At 51.8% G+C, this 12159-nt stretch overlaps 1 protein-coding gene across 16 annotated transcripts in view; it reads left to right on the top strand.

The window, feature by feature from the left end:
- JARID2 (jumonji and AT-rich interaction domain containing 2) overlaps positions 1-12159 on the top strand; it is a 282534-nt gene that overhangs the window by 246919 nt on the left and 23456 nt on the right. For all 16 annotated transcript variants that reach the window (XM_078368303.1, XM_078368295.1, XM_078368297.1 and 13 more), the window contains one exon: positions 8671-9691. In XM_078368303.1, coding sequence (XP_078224429.1) covers positions 8671-9691 — 1021 coding nt within the window. The remainder of the gene's footprint in view (positions 1-8670; positions 9692-12159) is intronic.

Raw genomic sequence — 12159 nt, 5'->3', positions numbered from 1 at the left:
TCCCGCTTCACTTCAGCAAGCTGAAAATTCATCTTCAGCAGGCTCAGGAAGCAGGAGGTGGTGCTCAGAAGGGAGAGAGGGAGAGTCAGAATGCCTTTGCATGAGCTGAGGCAGGTCAGTTGGATTTGCATTGAGCCCTGGGGGCCACTGCATTCACCACCTGTGATCACGAGAAAGGGAACTCATTTTCTTACGTAAGCCTTCTCCCACCCATCCACCCTGGGCTCCAAACAGGTGGTAGAGTGGCAGGGAACGTGTTTTCTCAGGCTAAGTTTTGAAACAGGCCTGTAAATGCTGTAATTCTGTTAGTAGACGATCCTGGTCTACTTTTCTGTTCTTTTTGATGTGACGAGTTAACATTTCACCACTCGGCCTTTGAAGCAGAATGTGTGCATGGCATGTGCACTGCCGAGCAGTCCATGTGGAATGGGGTGTGGCTGGGTGGCACCTCTTCCATGGAAGGCGTTTGGGTCCTGTGCCATAGCATCCACAGAGTGGGGATGGATGCCACCCTGATCACCTCCTGCTCCTGCCTGCCCCAAACTGCCCCCACTCCCGCTCCCCAGGGCCACAGATAACACAGGTCCTGGTGGGGCAGCTTTGAAGAATGCCTCAGGGCTTGGCCACTGTTGCTGTCTGGATTTCCCATCCCTGGGAATGAGTTGTCAGGAAAGAGGCAGGTTCCTGCAGGCACACAGCTGAGCGTCTGTCCCCGTACAGGTGGCATTTCACTGATTCCTCATCCTCTGTCCCCACTCCATTTTAACATCCTCTGAGTGATGGGATCATTGATGCGCTTTCCTTACCAAGTTGAACAGAGAATGTTAAAATCTTCCCCAGAAGAGACCAGAGGCTATGATTTTCAAAGGTAGATTCAGAGGAAGTTGTGGAGGGGACAGAAGAGATGTCCTGGCTGGCAGTGTTGCAGAATGACTGACACATGGTCCTTGTGCTGTGAACATACTCAACTTCATCTCGTGCTGGAGGTTGTCTTTCTCATTCTTGATGATGTTGGAGATTATTTCTCTCTGAACGTGAACACGTGACTCTTCACACGCAGGCACACAGGTATTTGTGCATGCACACATGAACCTTTACCTGTCAAACAGTATGCCGTTGGGGGGGGAAGGGATGGGGCAAGAATCACCGCTTTCATGTTTCCATAGTCCGCACATACCTAGCATGGATTAAATGCTGGCCACTGTTGCCAAAACACTTCCAGAGACTGTAGCCAGTGTGGAACTGGACCCACACCATGTGCTTAGCTGGCCTCTCTCAACCACTGAGCCCCCAGGTGTCAGCACAGGAGGCACAAAGCCCAGGGAGGCGCCAGGCTGTTGGCCCTGGGTCTCTGATTCTTCACTCCCTCCCTGTTTGCAATGCTGTCGGTCCCATGGAGACTTGTACAGACCTCTCCAACGTAAGGTTTTCATTCACGAAAGAGAAAAGAATTAGAAGTAACCCAGAGAGAAAGACAGCGATTACACCATGCGACTGCATCCTGTCTGTTTTCCCAGGATCCTAGAATAGGGTTATTTGTTTCGGTTTATCTTCTGCTCATCCCACTTTGCTTTTTTGAGGTTTTTCAGTTGTGGTAACGTTCTAATGGGCCATATCAGGACTGGCGGCCATATCCAGGTGAGCTTCCAAATCTTGCCTTTCTGCCCCAAGACCCCGTCCTCGGGATGGTGAGGCAGGAGTGCAGGGCGGAGGAGGACCTGAGTAATGCACACGTGACTGGATGTTCTCATGCACCGCAGACACGTGTGTGCACACCTTCTTGCACAGTCACGAATTGAGATGTGTGGGATACACCTGTCATCTCAGCTGGTCAGAGCATACTCTCAGCCCTTGCCCTTCATTCAGTTCAGGGTTTCCCTTTGTAAGGGGATGAGAGGGATTAGCACAGTTGGGCACAGCAAAGAACTGAGGAGGAGTAGAAAGTACCGCCCTAGCCTGGGATGGCCCTGCCTGGCCCTGTGCTCCATGGAGTGTTCATGTGACCTGTTCCCTGTGCAGGATCTGAGGTGCAGGAAAGAGGACCTCCCACATAGCAGGCCTCTGTTGTCTGAGTCAGTGCGGGAGCTCAGCTGCTTCCAGGGCTCAGGGTAGAGTCCTTGCAGGTAGCCCCATATGCTCATGGACGAAGATCCTCTCCTGTCACCTGCCCCTGCTTTCTCCCTCTTCCTTCTCCTCCTCCCTCCCTGCTCCAGTCTAACCAGCCCAGATGGAATGACCCGTGGGTAAGGATTCTAGTTCGGCTCTGACCCTTCTCTTCAGTGAGACTTGAGATGTGCTATTTAACCTTCCCGGGCCCTATTACTCCTTTCGAGCCAGCCTTGCCAAGTCCTCGCACAGGGTCATTGTGAGAAACAGAAGGAAAATTTTCCAACCCCCAGGTCCTGTTAGTTAAGTACTCTGAAAATAAGGTCAATAAAAACAAATCGTAGATTCCCTTGTGACTGCTTGATGCAAATGATTAGACTGTGACCTTTCATCTTTTCAGCTGCCGGAAGGATATGGGTCCAGAGGATCCTCTGATCTTTCATTTCAACTATGATATGTGGGTTGTTTTGTTTTGTTTTGTTTTTGTTTGCTTCAAAGCCTAAATGTAATTGTATGAAGTGTGGAGGGATATAACTTTTTGGGGTGCTGCTGAGAAGTGCCTTTTCCTTGCTTGCTCTGATGAACTATGTGGGGACATGTGCCTGTCTGCCAAGTGTGAAACCACTTCCCCTCCTGCGCACCGGGTAATGCCATGTGATAGTGCGTGTGATTTATGGAGTCCCTGGAGACTTAGAACATTCCACCGCACACTTCACCTATGCCCTGTTGTTGGTATGAGGATCTGGCCAGCCCTTTACTCTGGATAATACTAAATGAGCTGTCTCTGTCTGGAGTGCATAGCCTGTGTAACATTGCAATTGTCAGGGGGCTGGGATTGTGTCTGTGCAGTAATTTGGTTGTATGGTAAGGGTCTCACCAAGGAGCAAATGATGATTTTCTGTTGCTTTCCTGAAATAGTACTTCTCAGAAAGTAACGAATTTAGGATGGTCAAACAAACAAGCTTTATCCCTAGGAAGGGTTTTGAAGCGGTAGTTTTTCAAGAGAGTCAGAGCGGGTTTTTTACTTGTGTAGAAATTTGTGTGGTTTGTAAGCCAGGATATGGACGGTTAGGCTCTGCCAGATGTGGTCACGTGTGATTCTCATTTCTTGCGCTGAGGCTGAGTGCGAGAAGAGAACGCTCAGCTGCCTAATCCTGCTGGCTTTGCAGGGGCTTCCACTGAGCTAGGCTACTGTCACTGAAGAGGTTTTCATATGAAAATGTGTAAGGGTTGCAGAGAAGTCCTGCCTTTGTAAGATTCAGAGAGGGCCAAGAAATTGAGACTATTCATTTAAAGTTCTGGAAAATGAAGTAAGACCATCAAGAAGGAAATACAGAAAATCGTATCAGCCTTAAAAAAAAGTTTAAGGTTTTTTTCTGATGACATTGTCATCAGAATTGCACTTGCTGGTGGTGTGGTGTTTGTGACCCTGTAACTCTGCCTTCAGTGGGAGGAGAGGTTATGCATACATCCAGATTCTCCGGTAGGACCCAGTTATCTCTTCCAGAGCACATTCGCCTTGGCCTTGACCTTGGCTGGAAGGCTCCTGCCCATCTGCTGCTGCGGTCCGTGTTTGAGCAGGCTGCTCCTCCCCTTCCATAACTCACTGTCTGTCCAGTGCCTTTCGCTTCTGTTTAGGCTCTTTGTGTTTGATTCAAGTTTTAAAGTGCAAATGGACTACCCCCAGCCACCAACTGTTTCTCTCTCTGGGCTCTGGCTCTGTTTTGAAAGCCTGGCAGAGGCCTCGGCTCAATGGCTCCCTCTCGTGGGGAAGAAGAGCTCACCACTGAATCTGAGGTTGAACTGAGGACAGCATCATCATCTTGAGCGACTAAAACGCTTTTGCTTAGTTAACCAAAAACATCAGAGTCATTTCTTATCTTCTGCTCTGCCTTGGAAGTGCATTTCTCCTTGTCATCTGTCATTATAGTGAGTTGATTTAAATATTGTGTGTGACGGAAAGGAGGTGGGGAAAAACCCGTAAGGGTGGAGGGGGAGGGATTTTATATTAAAGTAAGCACACAGAGTGTGGACTGGGCACAGTTTTTATGGAATTTCTGTTATTAAGAACAAAGGTAGGAACGTTTGATGTCCTGGGCTTTCATATCTCTCATCTTATATCCCTTCTGCAAGAAGAATGAGGTATTGTTGCAACTATTCATCAAGCTGAATGTAACTGGAAAATGCTCTCAGCCTTGCCTGTTACATTGAACTCATTATGTTATGACTAGGAGGGGTTGCCCTAAAACCTCATGGCCATGCACCTGGAATCACCTGAGATACAGGTGACGGATGGCTATGAGCCAAGGAGCACATGCTGCAGATACCTCATTTTCTGCAGAAGTGGGTTGGCAGCTGGTGGGGGGAATGGGCTGAGACGCCAGAAATCCTCAACAGAGCTGAGAGAAGGAGCAACTTCAGCTCTGACGAAGCTTATTTACGTGTAAAGCTTCTCAGCTGAAACGTACTGTCATTCACTGGAGGGTCCTGCAGTAGTGCACCTAGACACTCATTCTTCAGCGAGCTTGGATGGCTTCTTGTATGTGCCTTTCTGTGGAATCCCTCAGGACGTGCAGCGGTCACCTTCCCTGTAGTGCGCTGGCAACATAACTGGGCTGTGTGGTTTTAATTGATACAGAGGTGGTTGGGGTAAGACAATGCCATCCTCCATTCTTTTGTTTTCTTTTGTACTGATGAAGCATTGGCTGCTTGCAGACACGTCCAGGCCAAGAACAGGGGTTTCTTTTTGTTGGACTGATCGGTCTTGGGTTTCCCCACTGTGGTGCTGCTGGCTGGGTGGTGTGTTCTGTTTTATTTCTCCCCTTTAGTGCACATGAAGCAGCTTAAGGGGCAGATTGCTTCCTGTGTTAGCTCATCAGCTCCCCTGTGGCCTTTCCTGCTGGGCATAGAACATGTGTCAGAGGCGAAGACGGCCAGTCCACTTGCCATTTTCAGTCTTTGTAATTTGTTCTGTGTTGTGCGTGAGGTCCATCTCGTCTTTGAGCTTGTTACACGGGCGTGCGTGGATGATACCTGAGTGGATACTGTTGAAGATAACTGTTACGTTCTCACAAAGCAAGTTTTCTGAATGTATACCTTGGCAATAATCCAGTATTTAGGTTGTCAGAAACATTTAAACAAGTTGTTCCTTTTGCCATTGAAGATCGTGATATATAAAATTCAGCTGTGTAGAAACTTTACCTCCCTGTAGCATTGCTAGCTATGAACTCAGGTGCCCCGAGAATCCAGAATGGATGGACCCAAAGGCTCTGCACTCTTACTTGAGATAGAATATGAGACACATAGCGCTGCACTCTGGCATGTGGACAGTGGTACTAGGAAAGGGCAGGGTCCACGGATTTGTGGGGACACTGAGCCATCCGGGGCTTTTAAACAGAGTCCCTTTCTTGATCCTCACCAATTAGTACAGAATCTAGAGGGAAGGGATGTACATTATTTTGAAGCTCCCCCAGGGGCTTTAGGGGTGCCAGGTTTGGAAAGCATGGAACTAAACCTCAGCAAGTGGTGGTGGCGGACGCCTGAGCCTCACAGGAGTGGCTTATGTCTGGCACCATCTGGAGTTTGCCATTTTGCCAGGTGCCTCCCCATCTGTAGGAATAGATGAAGCCATATTGTGTAGTCAGCCTCCTTAAGGAGACTCCTGCGCTGGGAGTAGGTTGAAAGAGACTGCACCCCTGCAGGTTAAAAGGAGATTCAGCCACCTGTAGGGGATGTTACCTCTTCCCCAAGGTCTTGGATACCTGAGGTCCATGGACCTCCCTGTCTTGGATGATGGAAATAAAGATCAGCCCCAGCTGGAGTTGATTGTTTGCTTTTGTTTTTCTAAATATTTTGTTTTTAGTGGAAGCATTTGAAAGAACAATTGAAACAAGAGATTTGCATTCCTCGCTATAGACCTCCTCTTACAGAGAGACAGTTTCACTCTTGTTGCCCTGCTGCAGTGCAATGGCGCGATCTCAGCTCACTTCAACCTCTGCCTCCCAGGTTCAAGCGATTCTCCTGCCTCAGCCTCCCGAGTAGCTGGGACTACAGGCACATACCACTATGCCTGGCTAATTTTGTATTTTTAATTGAGACGGGGATTCTCCATGTTTGTCAGGTTGGTCTCGATCTCCTGACCTCAGGTGATCTGCCCGCCTTGGCCTCCCAATGTGCTGGGATTAGAGGCGTGACCCATCGCGTCTGGCCTCAGTCCCACTTCTTTATAGGGTGACTCGTGGTTTAGGAGCCAGAGAGTGATTCCTGGGCCTTTCCTTCTGCCTCGTCGTGGGGCCTCCGATCCTGGCTCCAGGAGTGAGGCCTCCCGGGGTGGCTCCTAAGAGGAGATGTCCTACCGGAAATTTGTGGCTTTGGTTGGACTGCATTTAATTGGTGGCATATAGAGAAATACAGTGGCTTCTTTCCTTTTCAATTTTTATGAACTTCACTGAGGTTCCAAGTGCAGTTCCCAGGCCAGCCCACAGCATTGCCTGGGGCCTGGTCCAGAACACACATTCTCTGCGCCATCAGCGACCCTCTGAATTAGACACTTTGGGCGTAGGGCCCAGTGATGTGTTTACATTAGCCCTCTAGGGGATGCTGAGAGCCACTGGTTTGGGTGCTTTGGGGAAGTTTCATCCCATGCCCCACCCCACTTAAGGTAACTGCTTATTCTTGGGCCAGGCCTAGATTTAGTAGAAAGGTCACTAAGACTCATTACCCGCCATCTGGGGACCTTCATCCTCATGTGAGGACAGCCGCACAGCCTTGTGGCATCGGTGTTTCAGTGCCCTCTTGTCCACGACCGCATGTGGCCAGCTATCCTGACTCCCCTTCCTGGCACCTTCCTCTCAGGGGCTGTGGGAGAGAAAAGGGAGCTAGTTTTGTTTTTGAGACTGAGTCTTCCTGTGTTGCCTGGGCCGGAGTGCAGCAGCATGATCTTGTCTCTGTGCAACCTCCGCCTCCTGGATTCAAGCAGTTCCCTGACTCAGCCTCCCAAGTGGCTGGGATTGCAGATGTCTGCCACCATGCCCAGCTAATTTTTGTATTTTTAGTAGAGATGGGGTTTCACCATCTTAGACAGGCTGGTCTTGAACTCCTGACCCTCGTGATCCATCCACCTTGGCCTCCCAAAGTGCTGGGATTACAGGCGTGAGCCACTGCGCCTGGCCTGGGAGCTAGTGTTTCTATTCTGTGTTTCTCAGTAATCTTTTAAGCTTCTTCCTTTGGAGATGGCAGTGGTTATAAAATCCTGAAGTCCCTGACTTGAAACTCATGTCATAGATCAAAAGTAATGCCCAAGAGGTTAAGTGATGGGACAGCAGGCACGGTGTGACATGAAGAAGACTTCCTGAAACCACCAAGCCTGGCATCGTCCCCATTGGGTCCCTTCCTTATTCTCGTTTGGAATCTTGTGCATTTCTGGTGTCCGCCCTGTTGTTCCCTGTTTTCTCTGACATTTATGTCTCCCGGAATTACCACGCTGTCTAAGCTTTAGGACTGCCTCTGTTTGCCCAGGTCACATAGAACCCAGTGGGAAAGTTTGTCCGGGGTTGGCGTGTTTCGCTTCACCGGTGAGTTCTGGGCATCCCTCTTCCATCCCGCCTGGCCCTGTCCTGGGCTCTTCTCCACAAGGAAGGCCGACAGCAGCTGCTGACAGTTTGCAGCCGCACCTCCGGGCCTGGCCTGCCACTCGGAGCCAAACCCCATGAGCACTGGTGTTCTTTTCCTTCCATAGTATTTTTGTTTTCTTTCTTCTTTTAGCCACATAGATTTTTAAATCCTGTGGGCAGGTCGTACTGCTCTGTGGAGCACAGAAATAGCAGACATGACTTTTCTTGGAGCAGGGATATGAGAGTGTGTCTATTTCCACTTCCCCCAAGCAAGTAGGGTATTACTGTCACCAACTCTTACAAACTCAGGACAGGTGATTGTGTGGCACAAGGGGACATCTTCATTGTGAAGCACCAAATCTCCTGGAAGAGCTGTGGGAGCATGAAAATACACACGGGAAACCCTGCAAGAACCCCCTGGGCAGGCTGTATAGTTTTGTGAAGAAGGACAGGTGTATAGATACACCCGGGAAACCCTGCAAGAACCCCCTGGGCAGGCTGTATAGTTCTGTGAAGAAGGACAGGTGTATAGATACACCCGGGAAGCCCTGCAAGAACCCCCTGGGCAGGCTGTATAGTTCTGTGAAGAAGGACAGGTGTATAGATACACCCGGGAAGCCCTGCAAGAACCCCCTGGGCAGGCTGTATAGTTTTGTGAAGAAGGACAGGTGTATAGATACACCCGGGAAACCCTGCAAGAACCGCCTGGGCAGGCTGTATAGTTCTGTGAAGAAGGACAGGTGTATAGCTGGTTCTGAAAGTGGACATCACTGCCTAGTTCTGGGACGTGCATTGTGCTTCCCTTTGCTGGTATTTCCACACCTCTTCTTATGAACAGGCTGCTGGCTCTGCTCGTTCCCAGGTCCCAGGCCCTTTCTCATGGGTGGGCCGGTTGTGTTCGTGGCAGGTACTGATTGTGTTTTTTTCCGCCTCTGCTTCCGCTGCTCCACAGGTCTCTAAGGTAAACGGAGTCACTCGAATGTCATCTCTGGGTGCAGGTGCAACCAGTGCCAAAAAGATGCGCGAGGTCAGACCTTCACCATCCAAAACTGTGAAGTACACTGCCACGGTGACCAAGGGGGCTGTCACATACACCAAAGCCAAGAGAGAACTGGTCAAGGACACCAAACCCAATCACCACAAGCCCAGTTCCGCTGTCAACCATACAATCTCAGGGAAAACTGAAAGTAGCAATGCAAAAACCCGCAAACAGGTGCTATCCCTCGGGGGGGCGTCCAAGTCCACCGGGCCCGCCGTCAATGGCCTCAAGGTCAGCGGCAGGTTGAACCCAAAGTCATGCACTAAGGAGGTGGGGGGGCGGCAGCTGCGGGAGGGGCTGCGGAACTCCAAGAGGAGACTGGAAGAGGCACAGCAGGTGGAGAAGCTGCAGTCGCCCCCCAAGAAGATGAAGGGGGCGGCTGGCCCCGCCGAAGGCCCCAGCAAGAAGGCCCCGGCCGAGAAAGGTCTGCTGAACGGACACGTGAAGAAGGAAGTGCCCGAGCGCAGCCTGGAGAGAAACCGGCCGAAGCGGGCCACGGCCGGGAAGAGCACGCCAGGCAGACAAGCACACGGCAAGGCGGACGGCGCCTCCTGTGAAAATCGTTCTACCTCGCAACCGGAGTCCGTGCCCAAGCCGCACGACTCGGGCAGGGCCGAGAAGGGCGGTGGCAAGGCCGGGTGGGCGGCCATGGACGAGATCCCCGTCCTCAGGCCCTCCGCCAAGGAGTTCCACGACCCGCTCATCTACATCGAGTCAGTCCGCGCTCAGGTGGAGAAGTTCGGGATGTGCAGGGTGATCCCCCCTCCAGACTGGCGGCCCGAGTGCAAGCTCAACGACGAGATGCGGTTCGTCACGCAGATTCAGCACATCCACAAGCTGGGCCGGCGCTGGGGCCCCAACGTGCAGCGACTGGCCTGCATCAAGAAGCACCTCAAATCTCAGGGCATCACCATGGACGAGCTCCCACTCATAGGTAGGTCTGCGCGGGGTGGGGGGCGGTCCCTGCCTGGCCCCAGATCCCTGCTGTTCCAGCAGTCTTCACATTCCCTTCCCATGCTGAAGCTCCAGTTCGGCTCCCCTGTCTTGGGAGTAGGGGGCTTCTCAGCTCGTTCCCCCTGCAGCCCTCTTCCCAGGTCCTGGGCGTAGGTGGCTGGAGCCTGGATCCTGGGTTAGCCCCCACTCGCAGCCTGGGCCCCTTGCTTTTCCTGGGCTGTCACCTGCTGCCTGCAAATGCTGGAGTCAGAGCAGTGGCCAGGGGGCCTGTGAAAAGCCCAGCTCCTCTGGATTCTCCTAGACTGCCACGACAAAGACTGCCCCACTGAGTGTGGGGCTTACAACAGACATTCCTCACAGTTCCGGGGGCCGGAAGCCCAAGGTCTCAGGCCATAGGGTTGGTTTCTCCCGAGGCCTCCCCGCCTGGCTGTGGATGGCTGTTTTCTTCCTGTGTCCTCATTTGGTCCCATCTCTGTCTGTGTCTTCATTTCCTCTTCTCAGAAGGGCATTGGATTAGGGCCCATCCTATGGACCTCATTCTAACATAATGGCTCCTTGAAGGACCCTGTCTCTGAATTCCTTCACGTCCTGAGGTGCTGGGTGTCAGGGCTTCAACGTATGAATCTGGAGGGTTCACCCTGAAGCCTATGGTCCTCTAGGAGCCCATGGGCCAGTTTTCATCCTTCTCAGTGTTGTCTATTCTCTTCTTCCTCTTCGTGTTTCCTTGAGCTTCAGTTTCTCTGGTGATTTTGTCAAGGCCGCAGGTCAAGGGATCTATTAACATTTCTTCTGAGCCCTGTGCACTCTGGCCGAGGCTGCTGGAAACTCACCACACGGTATCCTTAGAGAGCGCACATCCCGGCTGCCATGCAGACCCTGGCTCCTCAGGGTGGGCCGCAGGCAGAGCATCCTCTCGAGTTCCCTCGTAGCCCTCCTTTCCTGTCATCCTCTTCTCAGTCCTGGCACTGGGAACACAGGGCGAGGATGAACTTGCCCTGTTAAGGTGGAGTGGATTCTGTGGAGTCAGGTGCATCCAGGTAAGGCTGCAGCCCCATTGGTCTAGAGCCATGGGGGGAACCAGGCCACGCCTCCATGTTGGATATCCTGAACTGTCTATGGCATGCAGACATGTAGCCATGATGTAAGTGTCGGGGATGGCAGCGAGACAGGCTTCCATGCAAATGGAGGTTTCGTGGTCCCCTGAGCACCTGCCAGGAATAATGCCTGAGTGACAGTCACCCTAATTTGCAAGAGTTCGTGGTTTGTTCTCTGCTGTTGAGAACGGCACGTGATAGGAAGCAGTGCGGGGAACAGGCTCTGCACATAGGCGCACCCACCCACACATTTAACCCCGCCCCGTGACTGCTTGGGACACAGGGTGACCCTGAGTCAGTGATGGAAGCGCACCAAGTCCTCTTGCCTGTGGTGAAAGCTGCAGACAAGAGTTTCTCTGCTCTGCTTGGTGGATGATGGAGCCTTGAGGGCTCATTGGTGTCGTAGTGACAGCCCCTTCTGTTGAGTAGGTTTTTCTTTACCTCTGACTTCTTTACCCTGGAACAGAGGCTACACTGCCTCACTATGCTGTGCTGGTGCATGTTGCCGTCACTGAGCAGGCTAAGGCGTCTGACATTCTTTCCCAGGGTTGCTGACCTGCCTGAGCCAGGAAGGCCTCAGGGTGGGGGGGTCTGAGCTCAGCCATTTGACAGTGGTAGAAACTTAATAACTTTGAAGTCGTCGTGAAAATCCCCCCCAGTGGGTGTGCCTTCTGTATCTGTGCAGGTTCACGTGCACTGCAGGCCTGGTAGTGGCTGTGCCAGGGGGGGAATTGGGAGGGCAAAGGACTTGGCCACATAGCAGCCTCCAGGCTCTGAGTGGGAGTGATGGCAGTGGGTGAGGATTCCATGAAGAACTCTTGAAACCACTGTCTGATTTTCAGGTGCTCTTGCATTATAATCTGAGGGTGAAATGTGAAAGTATAGATCCCTCTTCTCTTTGACCTCGGTTCTGAGTCACTGGGACAGTGGAGTACTTGTTTCAGTTGGGGCACTCATTTTGGTGTCTACCTCCATAAGGGGCCCAGTGCCCACCTGCCGTCAGAGGAAGAATTTACAGTTGTCAGCCAGAGACCACCCGTGACTCTGGGAGCTTGAGACCTGGAGTGAGTTGCCGAGTCTCAGACCCCATTAGGTCCTTCCTGTGGAGACTGATAACAGCTTCCTCATTGATGTTACCCCACACCTCTCTTCTCCACAACCAGCCCAGCCCAGTGTCCTGCCATTTAGTGGGAGTGGAATTCAGGCTTCTGTGCCCGCATCCTTGGTCTTGCTGATGTGCCAGGAACTCGTTCTCGTGCTATGTCTGCTGAGGCAGTTCAGACACTTCACCTGGTGGGCCCCGCTGTGCTTGGTGTCTGCAGGAACCCTGCCTGGATGGGATCTGTGCCCACTT

This window comes from Callithrix jacchus, chromosome 4 (assembly GCF_049354715.1).
Source record: "Callithrix jacchus isolate 240 chromosome 4, calJac240_pri, whole genome shotgun sequence".
Classification (NCBI taxonomy): Eukaryota; Metazoa; Chordata; class Mammalia; order Primates; family Cebidae; genus Callithrix; species Callithrix jacchus.
Note: the sequence above shows the minus strand (reverse complement) of the source record. Positions and strands in the feature narration are given on the sequence as shown.